Below are 26,133 nucleotides of genomic sequence, written 5' to 3'. Positions count from 1 at the left end.
GTTGTTTATACATGACCTTGAATTACATTTAGTGACATATTTGACATTTCACGAGACATTTAATGATAATTGTTGTTAAGAATTTATTCGACGTATTAACATTTTTTAAAATTATTTTATTTTATTTTTTATTTAACATTATCAACTTACAAACTCAAACGGGGTACAATACGGCAAATAACAATATATACACCCTTCCAATCACATTTACATTATACAGTGCATACACACATTTTAATGCATAACATTAAAAAGAAAAAAAACTTCTAGGGGGGTTACACAAAAAAATTATTAAATAAAAATTAAATTAAGTTAAAAATAAATATTCATTTCCAAAAGGAAAGAGACTTAGCCATAGTTTTGTATAGTTTATCTGTAGCCACATTTTCTTAGGATATTACTTTTAAAGACTCTAAATATGTTTTACATACATTTTTAAAGCAATTAATCGAGGGTTTACTGTTATTCCATTTACTTTTGTGTATTTATATTTACCTATAATAATAATAATAAAAATAATATTATTAATAATAAGTGGGGTTAAACCATCTGCATAAACCAAAACCTTAATCAAATTTAGGGATGGAATGTCAGTATCTAAATTGTTGCAACTGCAAAGGTCCTGCCAAAACGTTTTTCAATGGTTTCAGGTTTTTCTGAACAAAAAACACAAGAATCTACCTCAAATCTGATTTTTTCGTAAAATATCTGCTGCTGGATATGTATTATTGATTATCCTGAACGTCATCATTCATTTTCGGTAAAATTGTCCATTTAAGATACGACGACGTATTAACATACTAAAAAATACATTGTGCGCCTTGAATGTGTGAAAGCCATAGACTGTAAAATATATTTTGACAGCCTAACCCCTAAACCCCAAAGTCATCCAGGAAGTACAGTTTGACACATTAACAACTCAATTTCCCGGCAACCTTTACGCCAAAGCACCGACATAGTGTCGTAAATCATCCACCCTGCTTTACGGCAGATAATAGGCCAGTGTGGAGTGAATTGAGTAATGGCAGGAACAGACACGAGATAGTCCACGAACTTTACGTGATTCCTAGATTTATCAGGTACCAGCAGCCGGACGGACGCCTGTCTTCGTCGCCGTTGGTAGTGAGAGGCTGATTCCCACCCCGTTTTTCTGTCAACATAGCAACTGTATGCAGTGGAATGGCTGAAGTGCCGCCTGGGCCTAACGCACTGCCTTCATCCCCGAGCGAGATCACACCGCTGCCCGTGGACGGGTGCACCTTACTGGGCAAAGATGACGGACGGGACATCATCGGCCCCGGCCCGGGACACCAGCACGCCAGCGAGCATAAAACGATAGTCAAATCCAACCAGAACAACGTGCATCCCAACGCAACAGCCGCCCAGTTTCACACAGCCCAGCTGAACGGGGTCCAGTGCAACCACACTCACCTCCAGAACCACGTCCAGCAACACCGGCCGTCCGACAATCAAAACGCTGCTTCCGATCACCACGGCGAACCGGAGGTTGATCACACGGAAAACAACAACTGCACGCGAAATAAACGATGTAGTGATCTAATATCCCAGAGCCAACCGCCGCCGAACAACGGACTAAACTGCACGGGCGGCATGGCGATCACGGAGAGCAGTTCTTGCCGACCGGAGAACGATGTAAGTAGTAGGACTGGTGCGGCGGATGCGGCGGCGCTGGTGCTGGACGGGGCTGGATCAGGATCAGGCCCGGACACGCAGGCCGCTGGAGTTGAGCAGGCGGCGGCTGACAGCGCTCCGGTGGCGGAGATGTCGAGATTGGCGCTGGAGGAGCACGACGAGTCCATCCGATACGTGAGATACGAGTCCGAGCTCCAGATGCCCGATATCATCCGACTCATAACGAAAGACTTATCTGAGCCCTACTCCATATACACCTATAGGTACTTTATTCACAACTGGCCTCAGCTCTGCTTTCTGGTATGTATCATGACATTCGCTTATTCTTGATGAGACTGAAGAGCTCAGGACAGCTGTAGCTTTCAAAACCATCTCTGATATAACAATGTGTGGGTTGTGTATGATGGTGTAATGGTTAACGTTAACAAGCGATTATTTCCTGGTATTACTACTCTGGTAATTATTTGGTAATGTCTAAATTAGTGTAAGTCACGAAATTAACGTGATACGGAATGTGTTAAAAACACGACATGATCATGTTAGCATTTTAGCCTGACTGGAATGAGCATGACATTACGCTACATTTTCACCATGGTTTTTGTCAAACACAAAACATGATGACCATTTAGAAATGTAGTCGCAGTACTTGCCATTTCATTGGAGGTAATACGTTTGTTTTTATATGCCCTGTTTGTTAAAGGGATAGTTACCCCAAAATGACAATACTGTCATCATTGAATTCACTATTTACTTGTTTCAAACAATTTTCTCTTTTCTATTAAACATAAAATATATTCTGAAGAATGGTTGAGGTAAAGTTAGATTTATATTAGCACATTCATTCAACGGCCCCTATGTTGTTTACCTATGCTACTTTAAATATTCGGTCTGAATTAGCATGCGAGTACTACTTCAAAATAGCATCAGTACCATTTAATTTACTGTGAACAATGTTGTATTTTGATACTTTGTACTTTTGAATATCTGAATGCTAGAATAATATAAAACCAACGTTACCTTTATTGAAGACTGTTAAAAACCTGTAACCATTGACTTCCATAGTAGTCAATTGATACATGTTTCCACCATTCTTCTTCAATATATCTTCTTTTATGTTCAAATAAACAACAAAAAACCTTTAATTGTTTTGTAACAAGTAAAAGGTTAGTAAACGATAACATAATTGTCATTTCTGGGTAAACTCTCCCTCTAAAGTGATAGCCAAATTTAGTTTATGTACATGTTTTACCACATTAGACCCCATCTCTAATATTTACCTTGTTTTCCTCCTTACTAGATACATGGTCTTTATAAGATATTGTTTTTTTATGCAAAATGGTTTATTATTAGGAAGGAAAAATATAATATCAAGTGTTACTAATTGATTAGCATGGTATTTACTGTGAATAATATTCCAGTTTATTATTATTATTATTATTATTAGTTTATTATTAGGAAGGAAAAATATAATATCAAGTGTTACTGATTGATTAGCAGGGTATTTACTATGAATAATATTCCAGTGTAAATCAAAGAATAACATATTACCATAATGCATTGCACCTGTTAAACATTATGCCAAGATAAAAAAAGAAATTACCATATATTTCAGTGTGTGATTTATTAAAAAAGATATATGGAACCAAAGGTTTGTCATATAGTGAAGTTTTGATTAATTTCATCTTGTGAAGTCATTTGAATTATTATTTTAACAGGGATTGTTCATGTAAAAAAATGCTATCAAAAGGTATTCTGCTGCTGATTGTTGAGTACCAAAATTGAGCCTCCATTGACCATATTGACTCCATATAGAGTTTGCTTTTACTTGTTTGATGTATAAAATGCTTGATTGATTAGCAGTTTCATAACACTTGGAATTTATAAGTGGATGTTAAAGTGTAGAACATGGTATTTCTCAAAAACACGACATGACTATGTGTCATCTCCAAAGACATTCTTTTCCATTAGCATTTTTAAAAACCTAGTTGATTCTTCTGAAAATGTAGTATGGTCTCTAATCTACGTTGACATGCATCATAATTCTGCACTGACTGGAGTCACTCCAATGATTGTACATGCTCAATGAGTTGTGGAGGGAGTGCGGGGTGTTGTTGAACTCTTAAGCATTACAGTAAGCGCTGAATACAAGTTAAACTTAAAGGGTTGTACTGTAAATTGTTGACTTCATTTTCATTCTCAGTTTTTTAACTTCTTGCAAATTCACTGGCTTCTGTGTAAAATATAGTTAATTTTAATTTTAGTGGTCTTAAGAGAGCTTCACTTTTTTAAATAACCTCATTTAACAAGTCGCCTAGAGTTAAGCAGTTGAGTTTTATCATTTTGTTTAAATCCATGCAGCAGATCTCTGGGTCAAGAGGGAGAACTTTTAGCTTAGCTTAGCATAGATTATTAAATCGGGTTAGAACATTAGCGTCCTGCTCAAAAATGGCTAGAGTTTCAATAATTGTCCTATTTAAAGCTTGACTCTTCTATAATAACATTGTGTACTAAGATGACTGAAAATGAAAAGTTGCTATTTTCTAGGCCAAATTTGCCAGGAACTGTAATGTTATTATGCAGCGCTTGTTTATTTTGAATTATTTTGAATTGTCTCTCACAAGTGTTATATTGATAAAAGTTAGCTGATTTTCAGCTGTTGTATGAAATATTGTGCCTGTCTGCACCAGCCATGGTATAGCAACAAAGTTCCTTAATTATTACCATACACTAGATATCACATACAGACCCTGAGCATGCGTTAATAGTAGAGGTGTGAACCTATACTGGTATCATGGTTCGGTTACGATTATCATGCCATCGACTCGGTTCAATTCGATATTTCGGTGCATTGACGATGCTTTCCATACACAGTGTTGTATTTTGGGGGTGGCTATAACAAGCAGTCTGTATAAACAAACACATGGACACACAGCACCACACTGTCTCTCATTCACACACATACACAAGCATAGACCGCACCAAACAAATGCACACACGCCACACTCGCTTGCTTGCTCGCTCGGGAGCATTATTGTGAGACGGCCCACTCCTGTTAAAATTACACCAGAGTTATCGACCGCTCCTGTGCTTTATTCAGAAATGTATTCCCGCGCCGCATGTAATCTGGTCGGGTCCCGCGACAATGCACAGGTACAGCCGCGGGAATGCATACAGCCGAGAGGGAGGAAAAGTCACGCCAGGAGGTGAAATGGGCCACAGTAAGAGAGAGAGAGAAATGGAGTACTTTCATTCCCTCAATTGCAGAGAAATAGGGGCTTCTGCTGTAAGTGCCAGTGAAAGACTTTCCAGAAAACACACACACAGTGAAATTTTTAAGCAGTTGGCGCCTGTAGTGTTGTAAATGCCCGCCCTCGCCTCCCTCGCGACAGAGCGCATATGAGAAAAATCACGTCAGTACATAATAACCGGTTATGATTATTACTGAACCGATACCGAATTGTTTGCGTCTGCATCACGGTGTACCGAGGAAACAATTAGTTTTGACACCCCTAGTTAATAGTGCTGCCACATTTGTACAGTGCTCCCAGGACAAATGTCATTCAACTGCACTAACATAAAGCAAATGTAAAGATGCTTGACTTTAGCACTGCATACGAGTGTAGTAACGAGCAAAGAAAGAAAACAAAGCACAAAGGCAGAACATTTCATAGGTAAGATTTTGTTTTTGTATGTTATGAGCTTTTGTGCTAAACAAGTAAAGTTACTGATGATAATACAGTCACTTACTGCACTGATCATTAGGCAAAGGAGCATCAACTTGCACTAAATTCTCAGCTTATGCAGGTTTTGTGGAATAAAATCAGCAAACAATGCAAATGAAACATGACAAGATGCTGGTGCCAGAAACTTGTATTATTGTTGGCTAAGTGAACGAGTCGTTTATAAAGGAGATTCAATCACAAACGAATCGCTCCTTCTGTTAGCATTAGAAGTGAAAGCAGGCGAGGGTGTGTGTTTCAGGACATGGATTAGATCAAATTTAAAAGGGAGGAAGATAATACATTTTCATGCACACAAACACATGCTCTTTGTCAACAATGCCCGTGCGGTCTCTTATCCATCGATGTAGAAAAGTGATGTAAATTATAATTTTCGTAATTCAAAAAAAATATTTGCATACTGACCACTGGGAAAACTCCTGATCATAGATAGATATATGCATATGTGTTTATATATCTCTGGCTCTGGATGGCCAGTCCTCCACGGCATCTTGGTCCCTCATTCATTTCAAATGAGCGCTACCCTGTACTAAAATGGCGGCTCTATTGACGCATTCCTTCCAATAGACAACGACAGGGTAGGCGACATCTAATGTAAATATCTATGCATTATTACACCTGAATCAAAGTATAGCCAAATTATTAGCAAAATTGGCCTATAAAATAGCAATATTTCATTCTAGTAATTAAATTTTAGTTAACATTTTCATGTTAGTCCTACACAATGTAGTTACTAAAGAGTCAAGCTTTAGGAAAATAGGAAAAAAAATTATCAAAACTCATCTTTATTTTCGAGCTAGCTCTAGTCTTTTCTGATTCAATGATCTATGCTAAGCTAAGCTAAAAGTGTTCTCGCCTAACCCCAGATCTGCTGAATAGTTTTAAAAATGGTGTTTAAGTGTTGAGTACTTGTTAAAAGAAAAGGATTTTCTTTATTATTTACCTTTGTATGGTAGTGTGTTGCTTGTGTACTTGTAATTGTCCTTTTGCACACGAGGGTCAGTTCATTACCATAAATGCTTCACACTGGAATCAGATTTTTTTCTGACCACATAAAAAAATTAGCCAAAGAATGTAAAACAGCCATACCAAAATACTGTTTTTGAGATGTAAATAGAGCACTAAAGCTTGTAATATGAATATAGTAAAGTTCTGTATCGGTACCATGGTAATAACATGCATTATAGACATAGCACTGTCATAGTATTGGAGTACACTGTCTTTTTACAGTGAACCGTGGCCATAATTTAATAACAAAAACATTAATTTGTTCTACAGAAACCATAGAATCTAACTATGTTAATGTGGTGTAGTCCACATCACTACTGTGATGTAATAATATTAATAATCGGTGGTACATTTTAAGTCAATAAAGCATATTAATAGCTTTATGAACGCAACATGGGGGTGTTACTCTCACAAATTGAACCTACTAATAAAGATATTTGTCATTGTTTTGCTCCTGTTTCTCAGCACAAAAGAGTAATTGCAGTCTGGATGACTCTTTCTGATGTGTCACAGGCAATGGTTGAGAAGGACTGTGTTGGTGCCATCGTGTGTAAGCTAGACATGCATAAGAAGATGTTTCGTCGCGGGTACATCGCCATGCTTGCCGTGGACTCCAAATTCCGCAGGAAAGGCATCGGTAAGTGCTGTGCTAGTGCGGTAACCCTCACCTCAGAATGGCAACAGAAACGGATCTTTTTATAGGACACGCATCTGCTTCAGTGTCAGCTCGCATTAAGTGTCTTTGAATCCTGTGAACTGCTATGAATCCAGGGTGTCAAAGAAGCCACCTATTTCCTCATGTGCTCTCCATTCATATTTTATTTCACTTGTTGAATGGGTTTACAATTACTACAGAAGTGTTTTGAATGATTAAAAGCTGTATTTTTTCTTTGTTAGGCACCAACCTTGTGAAAAAGGCCATTTATGCTATGGTGGAGGGGGACTGTGATGAGGTAAGAGATTAATATTCTTAATATTTCATGCTCTGGGTGTGTTTGGAATGAAATACTACTGCATACTTAATATTGAACATTAGAGATGTCAGACACGTTGAACATTAGAGACGTCAGACACGTGGATTCTCCTCGGTCATATTGAAAATAGGTTTGTAAAATGTAATTAAATGTATTTAAAATGATTTTAATTAAATGTAATTTTACGATTAAAAGTATTATTGCTGAAATTAAATGCTTAAATCATTTTGTGAACTAGATGTTTTTCGTCTTTTTACGCAAAAATTGTTTATAAATATATATTGTGATATATACAATATCACAATAAAATTTAAAATTTTGTAGTGGAGTTCAAAATTAGGAAACAATTATTTATTATTGTTAATATAATATTCTTTTTCTTTTGAAAAATAAAGTATTCTTTAAAGATTTGGAGGATTTTTTTGTGGCTGTAGTACAGTGCTAATATAGTGTTTCTAAAAATATCCCAAAAACTCTTTGGAGAAATCACAGTGAAGAAAATTAGAAAATGGCAGTAATTGTAGCAGGAATAAAGGCTGTAATCAAAATATCCAGTAGTTAAAAATGTACAGTAGGAAGTGTAAAGGGCCTTGCTTTAAATGACTTCACATGTCTTTTTGTCCACTCTTCTTCCAGTCTCTTCCAAAGCTTTGAGACTGTAGTGTTTTTTTAGCCATAGCTTTGTCACCAGTGATTTTCAATCAGGTTTAGTTCAGATCTTTGGGTTGGCCATTACATTATTTAAATATTTTAGCTTTAGATAGTTACTTTACCTGTTTTGCTGTGTTGTGGGGCTTATTGTCCTGCATGAAAATTGCTAATTGGGTGAAGAGAGCAGGGACTACATGTTGCTGAAGGAGCTTCTGATTTACATTTTCTAAATTAAACTCTCTGTCATCACTAAAGTGAACTTTGGAGAAGTTCTCGGTCCACACAACATGCTCCTCAGTGAATATAAATCTAGTGTTTTGATTTATTTCTGCTGATGAGTTTTTGGTCACAACAGGGTAAACTTTCAGTTCGAATTTTCTTAAATGTTGAGAACAGATCCTTTACCCTGTTTAGAGTTGAACAATTGAGCAATTCCTGCTGCAGTGTTGTTGGTGTAGTTATTTCCCTCTTTTATACATTGCTTTTAAATATATGTAAATCATAAAATATTCTTAAGAATTGCCATTTTACCCCTGTTTGAATAGCTTTAAAAAAGAACTGAGCGGTGAACTCAAAATGATAGATTGTCGAATTTTAAACTTCTATGTTTCACAAATTATGATTTAATTTTAATTAATATAAACATTTTTAAAAAAAAACAATCATTAAAAAAAGTCCAGCTATACCCTTGAGCAATGATCTCAAACTCAATTCCTGGAGGGCCACAGCTCTGCATAGTTTAGCTTCAATCACCTCCAACTCACACCTGCTTAATAGTCTTTAGTAGTCTTAAACAGGAATCGAGTTTGAGACCTATGCCCTAGTGCAGGGATCACCAAACTTGTTCCTGGAGGGCCAGTGTCCTGCAGATTTTAGCTCCAACCCTAATCAAACACACCTGAACAAGCCAATCAAGGTCTTACTAGGTATATTTGAAACACCCAGGCAGGTGTGTTGAGGCAAGTTGGAGCTAAACCCTGCAGGGACACCGGCCCTCCAGGACCGAGATTGGTGACCCCTGCCCTAGAGTACTTGAAACAATTCTCCTGTCATTTTAAAAGTTTCTTTAAATGTACCACCCATCCTTTGGAGCATATAAACATAATAAATGTAGTTTCTGCCACATGCAAACATAATTTTTTTGTTCTTTGTATTTTGAAAAGCTTTTTTTTTATTACCCCAATATCTTATTCCAGAAGCCTTATTCATATTATATGATTTTTTTTTTCTGATTTCGGCACCATTTGCTTGTAATAGAATGTCATGGGCATTTGTTATTCTCATAGTCCAGCATGGGTACTGTCACATGAGTCAGGTAGACCAATAGGTGTACAGAATCTTTTCTGCTTTACTGCTTGGTTGAGTTATTGCAACAGTTTGCTTGTATGACGTGTCAACACGGAACGACCATGGCAGAATAAAAAGATAAATGTTGGAGATCGATAGCCTAGGTATTTCTGCAGCCTAGGTATGTGAATAACAAATCCGACAATTACAGAGACATTTAAAATGTATGTGATTTCTCGATGAAAGAATGCTGATCTTAATCATCATGTGATGATTGATGTCTGGCAAATTTGGTACCCATGACACATCAAGAGTTTATCTAAACAAAATCTCACACAGTGACCATATTAACTGACAATAAAATTTTGTAATCTGAACGAGGTGTCCCATGAAATTAAAATAAAGTTTTTTTAAACGTTATCATCAGTATTGTTGGTTTTAAGATATCTTTAAGCTAGTGTGCATCAACAGTGACAAAATGTATATTTATGAAATATAGAACAAATGTAAACATGTAAAGCTTGAAGTTTGTCACTACTGCCCAAATGGATCAACTAGGCATGTGCCGGTATAAGATTCTGACGGTATAACCATGGATAAAATTATCATGGTGTCACGGTATCATGATTACTGCTCTAAAACATATTCTTTTTAAATGTCTGTGTTAAAAACAAAAACTTTTTACCGTTTTTAGCGCAATATATTTTATTTTGAGAAACATTTAAAATATTTTTGAGCAGTAAACATGTAAATAAACATGTAAATAAAAAATTGTGCACATACCTTTGAAATGCTATTGCAGAAAATGTTGATGGTTTTAAAACCTTGACACTTCCAAACTGCGATGTACCTTGAAAACAATTATCGTCCCATGCCTAGGATCAACAGTTTTAATCACGTCACCTCATGCTTCAGTCTCTCATCAAATTGTGACCAATCAAATGCTCTCTTTAGTATCTGACATGCCCCGCCCACTTCAAGACGCTTTTCATTTGTTGTGCTAGATCTCAACCACTCTCACTGTCAGAGCAGGGATAAAACAATATACTATTGGCTGTTTTTTTAAAGGGGGAGGGGCTACACTATGGCCCACTCTCTCTTCATATATTGGTTTAGATTACATCAAACATTGAATAAAAATGCACATTTCAAGGACCTTTAAGTGATGACCTGAATTTTGTCAAAGTCCAAGGTTAGCTTCGTTCAAAAATAAACAAGAAAGCAGTATGTGGTAATATGCCATTCCAAATGTGCTGCATCTTCTTTCCCCCTCTTATATATTTAACCTGCAAGATTGTATTACAAAAACTAGACTATGCATACACAATGACCATATCTCTTTGTTTTCATCCTCAGGTTGTGCTAGAGACGGAAATCACCAACAAATCAGCCCTGAAACTCTATGAGAACCTGGGCTTTGTCAGGGACAAGAGGCTGTTTAGATATTATTTAAACGGAGTGGACGCACTTCGACTCAAACTCTGGCTTCGCTAAATCAAACTTCGGGGCCCTCAACTCTTTCTTCATCCCTCTGGCCTCCTCTTCTTCCACTTTCCCCCAGCCCTCCGGCCTCAGATCACCCGACTTCCCTTCAATAGAAAGATACTCAACCTATGCTGAGCCACGAAGGGGAAGCTCTAAGGGAAAAATTCAACCAATCATAATAAAGTGTTTTAAGAACTTTTTTGTGTGAACGAAAGAAAGGTCATTGCAAAAAAGAAAATGATATACAAAGTCGGCTACTAATAGGACATTGACACCCAAAAGGAAAATGTGCTGGCGTCTCTGCTCAGGTGTCAATAGCCGGACTTAAGAACTCTGTGTATTTTTGGTTCGGGGAGTGAAGACGGGTGGGACGAATGTGTCAACGGCATCGGCGAAACGAATCACGCCGAAAGCTAACAATGCGCCACAACTCTGTTTAGTTTATTTTTACTTCAGAAACAATCACAACCCGAAGGATGGAAATTTCTTTAAACCAACTCAAAACTACTCAAATCAATTTTTGTTTTTCTAAAAGAGGGTGCACGGGAGCATCGCAGGTTGCGATTGTGTTGGAGCCTGCTGCTTTGCGTTGTTTTTTTGTGCGTACGGGGGTCTGTGGTTTATTTTGTGTTTTTTTTTAATGTTGTTTTGGAAAACACTGAGCAGAGCTTTTGCCCGCTATGAAGTTTGAGCTATGACAAACTAACACGCATACAGAAACACTTTAACATGAATGCTGCAAAAATGATGCAGATGGGCATCTCTGCTCTTTTAAGCTGGTTATATTAGTTCACATTTTACCATATTGGTTTATGTGGCTTGTGATTCTGACACGAATATCATCTCACCGAACAAGATGACTTCTCTGTGAGTGTTTTGTACAATTAGATTGAGAATTATTTACTAAATGGGTCTAAAAGGAGAGTATTCTAATTTCTTTTTATGACTGTCTTCTTCATAGAGTCCCCCCTTCCCATATTTGGACATTTAAAAAGACGCACTTCTCATTTTTGCACTGATTAGATAGGGAGTATGTGCTCAGTATACTTCCCTTATCCGCCACTGCCTTTGTGGACCAGTAGGGGGCAGAATACAGATTTCACCAGCCCAGTCGTTCCTTTGGACTCATGCAAATAGTTGCTTTAAAGTCAGGAAACGGATTGATTATATGCAAGACGACATTGTTTAGAGGTGTTTTAAAATTTATGGATGAAATTTCCGAAGGTTAGTGCTTTTATCGGTTTGTGTTTAACAGTAGTGTGCTGTGACAGCTTGATCATCACCCACGTTGTATGTGTTTCTGTCATTGCCAATAGACCCCCATTTTGCTTTGCTGCTGGCTCATGAGCTGTTGTCGGAAAAAAAGTGTTTTGTTTTTAAAGTTTGGAGTGGGAAACAAGTTTTTTTTTTTGATTTGCTAATTGTACATATGGAGGTTTGATTTGTTGTTTTGGATTGTCAGTGGAAAAGTTCCCCATAGAGCTGCTCCTGCTCAATTGTTGAGAAGACAAATAATTTGCTTTATAAATTTGCGCTGAAATACACCGATATTGCTGATTGATTTATGGGACGAGGAATTTATGCCTTTTTTAATTGTTTTATTTGAAGCCTAAATTGTAGTCCATTTCCAGGAAATGTAATGGTCCCATCAGTCCCTGTTGATGTACAAGACCGTGTGCTGTCTCTCAGTAAGGCTCAGGTGTTTGGTTCTCTTCAATTCTTATTTCACTTGTCAGAGGCTCTTTTCAAGGATTCAGTGGTTATTAATAGGCAACTTGTCTTTGTAAGAATTGGATTCTTTTTGATTTGCAGATTAGGCAATTTTCAAAAGAAAGTTCGATTCAGCCTTTGAGTAGTTTTCTTCCCAATGGACCATCAAAGTCAACTTTTCGATTGCAAATATACATTTATTTTGAAGTCATCGGATAGCTTACATTCATGTCCATTTATTCACCCTTATGCTGTTCCAAACCTGTGCATTTCTGTGGAACACAATTGAAGATATTTATGTTTTGTTCTATCTGAGTTTAAAAAGGCATTGACTTAACATTGACCATTGTATGGACAAAACATTTTATGCTAAACAAACAAAGAACAAATGTTTGAAATGGCATGAGGGTAGAAAAATTCTATCAAAGTTCTCTAGCATTAAAATAAAATTCAGATCTTGTAAGAACTCGGATGTAATGGATTTCCAGCTATCAATCGTTGCCATTCAATACTGCGCATATTTTCGTATCGGATATTGTTTAAAGTTGTGGTTGGCACGATGATGTTTTTTGCACTGCCAATATCTGACTTTTGTGGTTTATTACTGCAAGCTGTCCATTCAACATTATGGCCTTGAACAGCTTTAGACGGAACAGCTGGCAGGTTCTAGCTGGTAAGATCACATGTTCAGATGATGTGGACACTAATCTGACCGGCTTCTGTTTTGGGGAATCATTCAGTGATGGGACTAATTTTGACTCTGCACTTGTGGCTAATTCTCACCCCTGTGAACGGTGGTGTTTATGTTGTAGTTAGTGTTGCTCTTGTACTTTCAGCTGATGATTCGGACGAGCGAGAATTGCACCTCAAAACATGGACACATTTTGTCGGGGAAAGAGCGACCGTTTGCATGTTGATAAAATCTTCTCCAACCTTCTTTCTCCCACTTTCAACCCTGACAAAATGTCTTGCAAAAAGTTTCTTTGTTTTCAAGTGAACAACAGACCTGGTTTAAAAATTATAAATAAATTATTTGATTTTTAATCAAATGTTGTAGCTTGTTTTTTCCTTCTTCCTGAAAGGAGTGCTGTAAATTTTAGATTAATGGTGTCGTGGCTTTGTATTTCTTGGATATCATTATTCAGTCCATTTCTAGCTCCTGGTTTAAGGGTTAGTTTGCAAAAAACATTTAAATAATGAGCAATTGAGACCCCTTCATTCATCTTTGAAGCAGAAATAAGGATACATTTAGTTAAAATTTGACAGCTCATCCTTCATACCATCCTCCAAGATTCCTGATTCATTCAAAGTGCAGAACGATAAAAAAAACAGACCATATGCTTTTAGTCAAAGTCCCTTTAAGGCAAGTAATTTCACTTGGTGGCCATCTTTGAAATGCCTCTTGGGCAGCATGCTCCTCAGGCATACTGTTTGAATGGGGAAACATCAAATTCTCCAAAACTGCTTGCCAAGCTTATGATTGAATTTTACATTAGGAATCGCCAAAAAACTTAAACAACAACTCTCACTTGAGTTTCATTTCTAAACGTCCAAATCACAAAATCTGCAGAAACTCACTTCTGGTCCAGGCCCCTCCCCCGGATTATCATCAGTTCATATTGTTGGGTGTTTGGCTCCTGTAGAAGGCGGGCTTTGTTCACCATAAATCAATCGATGATTGGCTCCTGTACTAGTAGGCAGGGCTTCATGCTCCTTATTGACCGTTACACTTTTTCCTATTCAAAAAGATGAGAGTGACATGTCTTGTGTATTCTAAAAGGCGGCCATTTAAATGGATACACCTTAATAAAATAGAAATGGTTGGTGATATTAACATCCTGTTTGTGGCACATTAGTATATGTGAGGGGGCTTGTAAATAACTCATGAAAGAATAAAGTTACGTTTAAAACCAAGCACACTATTGTTTTTTCTTGTGAAATTCCCAATAAGTTTATTAGGGTGTATCCATTTAAATGCTCAATCCTATTTCTGGAGATCTACCTTCCTGCAGAGTTTAGCTTTTAAGGCTGATTTATACTTCTGTGTCGAGTGATCGATGTGAGCTACGGCACCTGCCTTGAGCATAGTTGTGCATTTATACTTCTGCATGCTGTTTGTGTTACTCTGCAATAACACTTCCGAAATGCTAGCTGCCAGTGAGGTTTTTATGTTCCTCTGTGTCGAGTTTCTTCAGGGGTATTTAGTTTTTTTTCTGAATGCTAGCTTAAACTCGCTCATTCAGAGGTGGAACTGGTGGACGTGCAACTTTAATCATAAGGTAAACACAAAACAAATGTTTCCATCTGGAGCTCCTTTACGCGACTCGACTCTTGTAAACACTCGCTCTATTGGGCTTGGGACTCTCAGCACTGCCTACGCTCATTCCCACTACCAAGTCGACCAATCACAGAAATTGTGCTACGCATTGCTGCGACCATAGACTGTAAAATATATAGATGTAGTATCCATGATGTCACCCATTAATTTCTGAATAACACAAAAGCAGCTACCAGTAGGTGCGGCCAACAGTCAACAGTCAACAGCTACTGATGCCTGCTAGCATTTTGCTTAAATGGGCTTTTCTTTGGGAAAAATGCTTAATCCTTCATCACCTGCTACTCATTTGTGTTCTGACCACATGTGCTTGGCTGTGTACTATATCAATAAAGTGTTAGACTAAAAACACTGCTGTAATACATTGAGCCACTAAGCATTGTACTTATGGCGTTTTTCTACAAGAGGAAAACGTGAATTACCTCCAAACACCTCAAATATAGTCTGTTAGTAAATACAAGGCTATTTATAAAATCCAGGCATAACACTGTATGACAAAGTTTCAGATGACTGTTCTAGAGCCTACAGCTAATCAGTCTGTCAGATTCTGCAGTGCATTACAGGTCTAAAGAAAAATATAAATGATAAACGATCTTAAAACAAATACATTTATAGATATGGTATAAGTATATAATTTCACTCACCTGGGAAATGGAGGCCATGTGAATGGTTTGTGAGCACAATTAAGTGTACACAGCACGCCATATCATCTGACAGTCTTAAGAAGTAATTCCAAAAAGCAACTGACTGTGTAAAGCCACGTAAAACAAAACAAAAATACGATGTATATGCCGAGTTCAGCGGCTAAGCCGGAATCAGCTGAGGTAAAGTGATGGCAACCAGGGAGACCTAGCTCCTAGCTGTACCACTCAAGTGGCCACACTCTTAATGCAGACTTAATATAACCTAGTATAAAGGAAACAGATGAGTTATGAAAAAATTCACCCCCTCAGTTGTCATGAAGGCTAATATTAGCTATATGAACCAGAATCGTTCTTTGTACAAGGCTTTGTAAACCTTTTTTTTTTCTGCTGTAAAGTTGAACATTTTAACAGTGGGCTCAATAGAAATTTGCTCTATCATGGAGCCAGGACTAGCGGAATTTCGATGAATTGCAGTTTCTGTTACTTCCGTATTAGCCCCACGAGAGAGAGCGGGAGGTTGCCGCTTGGTTGTGACGCGTAGTTAAATTTTTTGAGAGGTGTGCGTCAGTCACGGCGAGATCTATGTGACCGCATAAATGCTGAGCCGGACCATACACGTGCACTTGTCGCAGAACTATGAATCAGCCTTTAACCCTTTACTGCGCCCTATACTGACACTGAGGTGAAGAAACTGTTGAATAAAGATAGTTTTTTTTTTATGTGCACATGTGACACGAAAGTATTCTTGTAGCTCGAGAATATTTTCTGATTTAATCACTGAAAGCATATGGTCTGGTATAGTTTTTATTTTTAAATTATTATTATTTGGGGGTTTTCACCTTTATTTGAGAGGACAGTAAAGAGTATTGACAGGAAAGCATGGGGAGCAGAGAGAGAGGGTAAGGATCGGCATAGGACCGCGAGGTGGAATCGAACTCGGGTCGCCTTGAGCACCGGAGTGCATTTGTCGAAGCATTAACCACTACACCACTTGTTTTTTTTTTTTAAACAAGTTGGAACCTTGGAGGATGACAGAGCTCTCAAATTTAATGTAAAATGTCTTAATTTGCATTCTGAAGGCCTCAGGGACTTGGAACGACAAGAGGATGAATAATCAATAACATCGTTATGATTTTTTTGGTTAGGGTGAACTAACACTTTACCTGTGCATTTTTTTCATCTTCCTAAGCAAATATACCTCATGTCAGATAAAAGAGAGGCATCCAAAATATGGTAGGTTGGGGGTACATGTACTTGATATCCAGGCTTTCATAATTCAAATAATTAAAAATTTAAGTGTGGACTATTAGTGTCACCAAGCAGACTTGTAATCTGTGTGCATGTGCAAACATTAGTGGTATTTTTGAGGGGGCAACAGACCAAATTTGAATAATGGAAGCCTGTGAATTACTTGGAACTTGTTTGCAGCATCATTCTTTTTCTGTTTGGGTCTTCCAGTAGTGCAGCAATTACAAGCTTGACTTTTAAACTTTGCTTACTTCAGTTAAATAAAAGGTCATTGCGGCAAAAAGGGGCCGTGACTTCAACATCAGCTGTATTTCAATGCAGCGCCTTTTCTGTTATTTACAGAAATAGAGGCACTTGATTATTCATTGTTCATGTTAATTGAAGTGTGCTAATTTAAATCTGTTCAAATTCGTTTTTGTTGTCAAGAGGAGGCAGCTGTACACAAAACCACAACAGTGTTTATTTTATCATGACAACTGAAGAAGACTCGCATGACAAGATTTTTTTTTTTTAATTCAGACTACAGACAATATATTGTAGAGGCAAAATTCCAAACATAACACAATGACTTACATTTTTTTATTTATTTGTTTTGCATAATACAAAGGGATGTGTAGAATTTGTTATTGTAGGTCATGTTTATTTTTATTGATTTAATACTTGGAACAAATGCCTGCTAGTTTGTCGGAAAAAAATTTTGGAAAATCTTTTAATATAGTAAAGTAATGTGTGTATTTATATAGCGCATTTATCATGTATGGCCATACACCCAAAACGCTTCACAATCACGAAGTAGGGGGGTCTCTTCACACCCCCACTAGTGTGCAGCATCCATTTGGATGATGCAACAGCAGCCACAGGACAATGACGCCAGTGCGCTCACCACACACCAGCTATTGGTTGAGTGGAGAGACGGTGATGGAGCCAATTTGGTGGATGGGGATGATCAGGAGATCATGATGGGTATGGGCCGATGGAGGGAATTTGGCCAGGACACCGGGGTTACACCCCTACTCTTTTACGAGAAGTACCATGAGGTTTTTAATGACCACAGAAAGTTAGGATCTTGGTTTAATGTTTTATCTGAAAGACAGCGCTCAATGACAGTATAGTGTCCGCTTCAATTTACTGGGGCATTGGAACTCACACAGACCGCAGGTTGACACCACTTCCAACAGCAACCTAGTTTTCGCATGTGGTCTTTCATCCAGGTACTGGCCAGGCTCAGCCCTGCTTAGCTTCAATGAATAACTGGTCTTGGGCTGCAGGGTGATATGGCTGTGGCCATGTAGGGGAAATGAATGGGTGGAATTTGGTTGTGATCTGGTGACAAATTCCTTGGTTCCTCTGATTGGTATAGTCTCTCAGCAAGTCAGCCCTTAGTCTGGGTAGCAGATAAGGTCTGGGACACACTGGATACTCCCCACTGAAAATCATCTATACTTGAACAGACTGTGAAACCACACACATACTGATTGTAGGACACACTCTCAAAGCTGAGACTGGTTGTGGCCATTGCATTTGAGGCAGCCTGAATGAGATTTGAGAAAAGGAAGGGGGACTTCGGAACACAAAAATAACGTTAACGGCACCAGGCGTTTTTTTTTTTGTTTGTTTTTTTTTGGTTATTTTGCACAAAAAGTTAGTTGTGACCAGCTTTGAAGCGTTTAACATTTCCCTGATCTTTGGGAGTCTAAACGGAGTCTAAAATTGGAATCACTACAACTGTACATAAGGCAAAATATTTGGAAAGTAATTAAATAGAAGGTGATTGTAACTGACTTTGCAAAGTTTATTTTAGCAGTCCAAGTCCAAGCCAGATGGATTGCATAACAGGTATGCTTTAGACCAGTGTTTCTCAACTGGTTTGGGTCGCGGGAACATTTTCAGCGGGTTGCGGAGTGTGTGGTCAAAAAAACACGAAAGTTTAATTTTTAACTTATTTTGCTTATACCGGACTTTTATTTTGAAATGCGCACACAACAACCGTACAGTTTGACATGTGAAATTTCACTTCTTCAAATATGTCAAAGCGCAAGTACTACCCCAAATATGTAAAGTGTGGATTTACATATATTGACAACAAAAAAAGGCTTAAAACCTCAGTGTGTCATATGTAGTGAGGTGCTCTCACAAGAAAGCATGAAATTTAAAACGACATTTAGAAACCAAACAGCCCAGTTACAAGGACAAACCTGTGGACTATGTTCAAAGATGACTCCAATAGCTGAGGGCATCACAAAAGTGCCTAACATCTTCATGTTCAAAACAAGTACAGGCACCGCGCAGCAAAGGCCAAAAAAGCCCACACAATCGCAGAAGAGCAAATAACTGGTGATTATTAAAAAATGGTTATGATTATTTTAATCATTTTACTGTAATTTGCTGGTTTGTTCTGTTCAACAGGATCAGTGTTAATGTTTTATTAACAGTTCAATTTAGTTCATGGTACCTGAACCTTCCTAACCCTAACCACTGTTTACAGTAATTGACGTTTTTACGTAATATTTCTATAATTTGATACATTTTGTTAAATGACAGCAATAAAATATTGTTTATTTGTAAGTCTCGGTGATTTTCTTTTGATTTATCTGTCACTACCTGTGTATGTTAACAAATATATACAAATTATTTATAATTTCTAAAATTATATTATAGTTCTTAAAAGTTTGGGTCGCGGCTTGATGACCATGTAAAAATGTGGGTCCCATGGCCAAACCAGTTGAGAACCACTGCTTTAGACCACAAACATGAGGACAAAAAATTCTATATTTATCTGTTTTGTTTCTATAGTGTGTGGTGTGTTGCAAAGTGGCACAAATTAACAAGTTTTCAATCAGATTTTGACTATGAGCATGTGAAATCCACAAATTTTTTTAAGACTAGAGAATAAACATGGCAGAAAATAGGCAGGAAGAAATTTATATATTAGTGTTTGGAGATGCTGCATAAATACTTGTCTTGTTGCCACTGACAAGCTGATCCTCTATCTCTACTGTCTAAATCCTTTTGTGCAGCCCCTTGACTGCATTTCTTATGGCTCCATGTTCTATTACCCTACTTTCTGGCTGGATATTGTTTTGTTTCAATTGATAATAAGTTTTTAACACTAATTTAATTTAGATAACCAGCGCTTTAGAAGACAGCTTCAGGAAGGAACTGTGTTCAGATCAACATTTTCAAAGACACCTGAATTTTTCAGGGTCTCTTAAAAATACACAGGTGTGCTGAAACTAACTGGAAATAAACTTGTACTAGGAACAGGGTAGAAGACCTCTGACCCAGAGTAATGTCCATGCTTATATATTTAACTACTATTGTACATTTTCAGATTCATGTTTCCTCTCAAGAGTCTTCTCAAGGCCCTTCAAGTCTTACGGCAAAGATATCTTCATGCTTGTGTCACAGCCTTTGCACTGTTCCTGTCAAACCTGAGACCAGATTTGTTCTAATCTTTTGACAGATCAGTGAGTCCTTATAGCACATTTTCATCTTCAGCCTCTGGCAAAGCTAATTTCTCTTTTAGTGGTTTGTCATGCATTGTGCCTCCCATGTTTGTGCCTGCAAGCTGAGGACTTGGCTGCATCAGCTCCCTTGGATCCAGAATCTGTCCCTCAAATTCATCCCAAAAGATGTTTTGTGCCCTTGGCCTGGTTACAAGCTTGACCTTCTGTCCTTCTCTCTCATCTTTTTCCACTGGTACATAAGACAAATCTTAAATGAGTTCAAGTACACAAGGATCATGTGGGCAGTATATTTACTGGTAAAGCAAATTGACTGAGGAACTCACCATAAGTGGTGCACATCTTCTTCGGTGTCCTATGTCTTTCCTGAAACCACCTCTGCTGAGCTTGCTGCTTCTTGGTTGCTTGGCGACTGAGCACCGTCTGTACCAGCTGGAGACCTTTCACGTGTTCCTGTGAAGGTAAAGAATGCTTCCGTGATTCTGGTTAGTAGTAGCAAAAATCTTGTCATGACACAAATTTATGAATACAGTACCTCAACCCTTTACAGATTAATTGACTGAGGTATGGCTTGTATCAAAAGACCCAACTGCAAACCCAACTGGTGGAGCTTGATGTCTAGTTCCTTTTCTCTGGAGTTAATCGGTAGAACTGGACAGTCCAGCCACACCCTAAAGGCCCTGGTATACTTCATTAATTTGAACAAAATCTAGCCAAAACAAGCTACCACTAGTCTGTTGCATTTTAAAATAGGTTGGGTGTATTCTGGAATGTTCTGGACATGAAATTTCTGATTCCATGAAGAAAAGACGGAAGAATAACATCCAAAACAACAACACCAGCCACTCGAATGCACTGGAGATTCAAGTAGCAGAGCTGATACAGATGTATCTGCACCTGTACGATTACTCGCAGAGAGTTTATAGTGACTCCGTGGGGGTCACACACCAGACGAGAAGTGCCACTTTGTCATGCCATGTCTTTTCTGAGTGTGCGCACAACGGTGTCACCATTTGGTCTGTCTGTGGCAAATAGAAAACTATGTAAAGATGTGGCGCACCGCCAGATGTTCATGAAATGTTAATTTTTTTTCTCAGCCCTTATCTTTGTGTTTTGGGGTGATTGTGGGCAACGTGACACATTTATGACCTCACGTCCTGCAGTGCGGGGGTGTTAAAGTGTTCGAACCGTCTGTGGCAAATAGAAAACTATGTAAAGATGTGGCGCACCGCCAGATGTTCATGAAATGTTAATTTTTTTTCTCAGCCCTTATCTTTGTGTTTTGGGGTGATTGTGGGCAACGTGACACATTTATGACCTCACGTCCTGCAGTGCGGGGGTGTTAAAGTGTTCGAACCGTATATTGTCACTTTTCAAACTTACTTTGGACCTCGAATGAAGAACTTCATTTGAAGAATATTAAGGCCTTAAGCATAACTCTGTCATAAACATTCAGTAACTAGGTCAAGCTCCACCCATCCAGAAAGCAAGATTTGGTCACCCTTTTAGATCTGCAGTGAGCAAAACATGTTTGAATGATGTCAGTGTAGTCACACTTGTTTGGAGGATTGGTTAAGGTTGTATGAGTGAAGATCTCTCAGTGTTGATGAATTTCAGGATTTCCAGAGTAAGAAAAATGGATCTACATTTTTTTTACTTGTACCCTGATGGTGTATCCCAGAAATTAAGGCACCACGACTACAGCCCATTATACTTTCCACTCCAACAACACTGTAATCAGATCTTGTGGGACCACAGGGCAAGGCTCAGTGCTCACCAGCTGCCAGTCTTCTCCGTCTTTATCTGCATCTTTTTTTTTGAAGCACTCACAAATGTTCAGTTCTTACAGACCCACCCTTTTAGAATATACCTGACTGAACCTCTATTTCCATGTTTTTTCTATATGACATGCAACATAAGGTTCAGAGTTTGAATTGTACCAATGTTTCAAGGGAAACTTTTTTTGTGCATAGGGACCCTAAGGTGTACTTTACAATATCGACTGTCTGACTGTTCCTTATCATTTACAAATCTGTAAACTACTCAGTACTACTTTGTCTATGAGTTGTAATGGTGCAAATTTATCAGTTACTTAAAGAACGTTCAGGGTGTAATATACCAAATTTGTTTGTTTTCATTATTACATATTTTTATGGTCTAACCCAGGGGTGCCCAATATCGGTCCTGGAGGGCCAGTGTCTAGCAAAGTTTAGCTCCAGCTTCCTTCAACACACCTGACTGGACATTTCTAGTATACCTAGAAAGAGTTTGATTAGCTGGTTCAGGTGTGTCTAATTGGGGTTGAAACTAAACTCTGCAGGACATTGGCTCTCCAGAGCCGAGTCTGGGCACCTTTGGTTTAACCTGAATGAGTACTATACCTGTGGTGCCTTTCTTGTGCCACAATGCCCTCCCAGGCTGGGAGTGGAATAACAGTGGACAGGCCCATCTCTCCATTCCATTTCCTGACAAGAACAAAATGCATGATGTTCATGAAATGGCAAGACCTAAGCCCCCTTATGAATCACCCTTCTTTAGAAACAACTTGTTGCATTCATTTGAAACTATTCAGAATGAATCAAAGAACATAGTGAGTAACCTCAGACTTTGCAGTTTTGTTTGCCATGCGTGCATGTTTGTCAGGATTCAGATCAGATCTTGTGGCAAGGGTCTTTGTTTGCCATCCCTGTGAGTTGAATGTTAATAATTAGAATCAAAATTGTATTGATTACAATGAATGACAGAATGAAAGTATGAATGACTGTTACTATTTATGTTCAGACCCTTTACTGGTTGTGGTGGATGGGACTTAATAATACTGTCGCCAGATTTATCACAGGTGCTCTGAGATCCTTTGGCTGACATCAGAACTCACAACACAAGCAAGAGTGAAATAATGATAAAATAGGCCATAAACATGCATTACAAGCAGTACGGGTTTAATGGTACATCCCTCAGTTTTGGGGTCACAGTTCGAGAACAGGAAAAAGCACCAAATCCCCAGTGCTTACTTTTTCTGTTTTATTCTGAAAAGGCAGATTTTGTCACATTCAGCTACATAACTGAAAAGCTTCTCGTGAGACAAAAGATAATAAAAACTTAATAAAACGTAATAAAACTTAATTAGGAGACTGTATTAAGCTTTCAAATGTTCAGTCCAAACATCTCCTTAAACAACAGGAAAGCAGTAATTGTGCATTGATTTGTTTAGTTTAAAATCTCTTTTAATGAAATGTCTAGCAATGAAGGTCCATTAATAACAGCGGGTGCAGTCGATAACAATGGTTCATCTAATCTAATATTTAAATAGTTTTTCCCATGTAAATGCGGTTGACATGTGCATTACAATTAAACACTTGACTCTTGTGCAGCACCTTGAACATGAGCACTGTGTTCAGACGCCATGTGAAGAAATAACATTTTTAGGGTTTTTTTTTCCTGCAGCAGCACTCATTAATGTCAGTTCCAAAGCAGTGGACCAGTCAGAAGAACTTGGCAGGTGGGACAAGTACATGTCGGCATGACAACTACAACACGGTGGAACCATTTCTGAGTGATAACTCATGTTATCAGATGCAAAGACATGTTCTTCGTGAATGGCTTCTAAGTTGTTGTTTTGCTTCTAATGTGTTGTTTCCAAGTTGAGTGCTTTCATAGTTCAACTGAACTGTGACCCCCATACTGTTACAGTACAAATAAATGTACCGTTACACCCTTAACAAACAATTATAATAATAATAATAAAAGGTCACTCTTTATTTTGATGTCTCCGTTTGTTGAATTTATGTTACATTGCATCTACATGCCAACTAATTCTCAATAGATTATAAGTAGACTGTTAGGTTGGGGTTAGGGTTAGTATAAGTTGACATGTACTTGTAAAGTTTCTTAAAGTCAGTAAAATGACTGTTGAAGTAGCAGTATCAACAGATATGAAGCAGACAGTCTACTAATACTCAAATGGACCATCAAAATAAAGTGGTACCTAATAAAATCATAATTATGTGTTTGACCATTAAACCTGAAGGGTGACATCTGCAAAACAAAAGAAACTGCTATTGTGTAACTATTTAAACAGGTTTCCAGAATATATCCCACATCTATCATTAGTCAAACAAAAGGACAGTCTTGCCTTAAACTAATGTCCAGCCTGTCAAAACGACTCCCAAATTGGAACAGCTTACAATTATGATACTCTTACCTTTTTGTAAAAGCAATGCAAATATAATATAGTAGTATAATATAGTCTTACAATGCAAAGCTGGGATATGAAGAATATTTAAATATTGAAAAAAAAAGAAGGTTAAAACTGGTGTCTTTCTAGCTTCAAAATAAAAATGAAAAAAATACGAATCACAGTACTGACCTGGTTCTAATTTAACAAGTCGAGGCACTTCAGCTCCTGTCAAAGGAGGCAGGTGGTTGGGTTTCCTCTGTCCCACAATCCCTTTCTCTTGCATCTCTGTGCCTTTAACAACAGTGATCATCCATGGTGAGGTTGGAAGCAGGGACGGCTTATCCTCCATTGGTTGACTCTGAGATGGTGCAACTTGGCAAATCTTTGGTCTGGAGCTATTGCTCCCCATGGTCCATTTATACTCCCAGCCAAGGTAAGTTATATATCAAAATCAATACCTTAAGTAACCACATTAGCCTCAACTAATAGCCTAACTCCTTACTCTATTCGAATGTTGTATCCAGTTGTCCTAATATTGGCAAGGGTTTGCACTCTTCAAATATGTCCGTTTGCAAATATTCCACTGAAGTTTAGACTTGACCTGAACAGAAGGGTATTTCCTCTCAGTTCTGTGAACTACAAAATAAAACTCTTGGCAAAGTTGTGTTGTGAAATGGCAGGTGTGTGCCCCCTCTCTCTAGCTTTATAATTCTCGGTTTTGGCGTAATGAGGAAAGTTTCCATGGTGACTGTCCCCACAGGTAACTTTATAACTGTTTGTTAATGCTTGGACGGCAGTGAGAGGGCCTGTCTCTACACTGATTGCTCAGGCATGCGACTGCTCAGGGAACAAGGCTTGATGATTGACAGAATTAGTGCCATTTTTGGCTTTGTCTTTGATTGTCTTCGGATTTAGAGAAAATAAACCTAACTAGGCTGGTATTAATATATGGCATTATAATTATGCTGTTTTAAAGTATTACGTTTATTTTTCCTTTATAAGCCAAGCAAGAACAAGTCGGGACAATGATAAGAATTTCTGATATCACTTTATTTGGTTTCTTTTGCACATTTTGTTGACTATAAGTGCAACTTCATACCAACTAATTCTCATTAAGAGTATAAAAGACAGTTTAATAACTCCACTAAGGGACATTTTCTTCACTATAAGAAATTGTAGGACAAGTACATGCCAGCTTACACTAACCTAAAACAAACCCCTCAGTCTACTAATACTCATAATCAACTATATGCATTAAATGACCATCAAAATAAAGCTATACTGAATATATAAGATACAGTTTTCACCAAGATATTTGAATTAATGCTCCACTAGTCAGCATAAGAGATTTCTTTTTGAAATATTAAAAATCTGATGACTCTAAACATTGGAATTCACCTTTGAAAAGGTCATTAAAAATACTGTACATCTTTGGATTGAACCATGTCAGCTTGTGGAGTGTTATCGCCACCTTCCAGGTTGAATGATCTGGGCCTATTATGTGGATTTAAAGACTTCCTCTGTGCTCAGTATACCCCCCTCTTGTTACCCCATAACTTCTTTTTCTCTGCCTGACTTGATTTAATGGGCTTCTCCAGCAGAGTGAAGATGTTCAAGTCTGTCCAGTCAGCTAATATCTCATTACATTTCCAAGAAAGCAAGGTCATTATATGCATTTACACAGAGCAACTGTCAAATGACCGTGATGGCATCCCAGTGTGTTTATTATTGCGAGAAATGAGGGAATGATGGGGTTG

General features: G+C 38.0%; 2 protein-coding genes across 2 annotated transcripts; one reads left to right on the top strand and one right to left on the bottom strand.

Moving 5' to 3' along the window:
- The first annotated feature begins 982 nt into the window (after nt 1–982).
- Nucleotides 983–13,557, top strand: naa30 (N-alpha-acetyltransferase 30, NatC catalytic subunit). Its single transcript, XM_056476718.1, has 4 exons — nt 983–1,953; nt 6,915–7,038; nt 7,299–7,354; nt 10,670–13,557. Exons 1-4 carry the CDS (start codon nt 1,180–1,182, stop codon nt 10,805–10,807), a joined length of 1,092 nt encoding a protein of 363 aa, XP_056332693.1. The 5' UTR covers nt 983–1,179; the 3' UTR covers nt 10,808–13,557.
- Nucleotides 13,558–19,883: 6,326 nt separating this feature from the next.
- On the bottom strand, nt 19,884–24,785 carry LOC130244694 (uncharacterized). Its single transcript, XM_056477215.1, has 4 exons — nt 24,594–24,785; nt 22,581–22,664; nt 20,526–20,652; nt 19,884–20,431 (listed from the first exon to the last, which is right to left on the bottom strand). Exons 1-4 carry the CDS (start codon nt 24,783–24,785, stop codon nt 20,211–20,213), a joined length of 624 nt encoding a protein of 207 aa, XP_056333190.1. The 3' UTR covers nt 19,884–20,210.
- Between the last annotated feature and the right edge of the window lie 1,348 nt (nt 24,786–26,133).

Source organism: Danio aesculapii, chromosome 17, assembly GCF_903798145.1.
Source record: "Danio aesculapii chromosome 17, fDanAes4.1, whole genome shotgun sequence".
Taxonomy (NCBI): Eukaryota; Metazoa; Chordata; class Actinopteri; order Cypriniformes; family Danionidae; genus Danio; species Danio aesculapii.
Note: the sequence above shows the minus strand (reverse complement) of the source record. Positions and strands in the feature narration are given on the sequence as shown.

Bases quoted from the DNA above. Each gene is read 5' to 3' on its own strand.
- naa30 (XM_056476718.1), top strand. From the start codon at position 1,180: ATGGCTGAAGTGCCGCCTGGGCCTAACGCACTGCCTTCATCCCCGAGC. The intron at 1,954-6,914 runs GTATGTATCATG...GATGTGTCACAG, and splicing joins GGCCTCAGCTCTGCTTTCTG to GCAATGGTTGAGAAGGACTG. The intron at 7,039-7,298 runs GTAAGTGCTGTG...TTTCTTTGTTAG, and splicing joins ATTCCGCAGGAAAGGCATCG to GCACCAACCTTGTGAAAAAG.
- LOC130244694 (XM_056477215.1), bottom strand. From the start codon at position 24,785: ATGGGGAGCAATAGCTCCAGACCAAAGATTTGCCAAGTTGCACCATCT. The intron at 22,665-24,593 runs GTGCCTCGACTT...TGTTCTTGTCAG, and splicing joins CTCCTTTGACAGGAGCTGAA to GAAATGGAATGGAGAGATGG. The intron at 20,653-22,580 runs GTATAGTACTCA...TTACCTTCACAG, and splicing joins GCACAAGAAAGGCACCACAG to GAACACGTGAAAGGTCTCCA.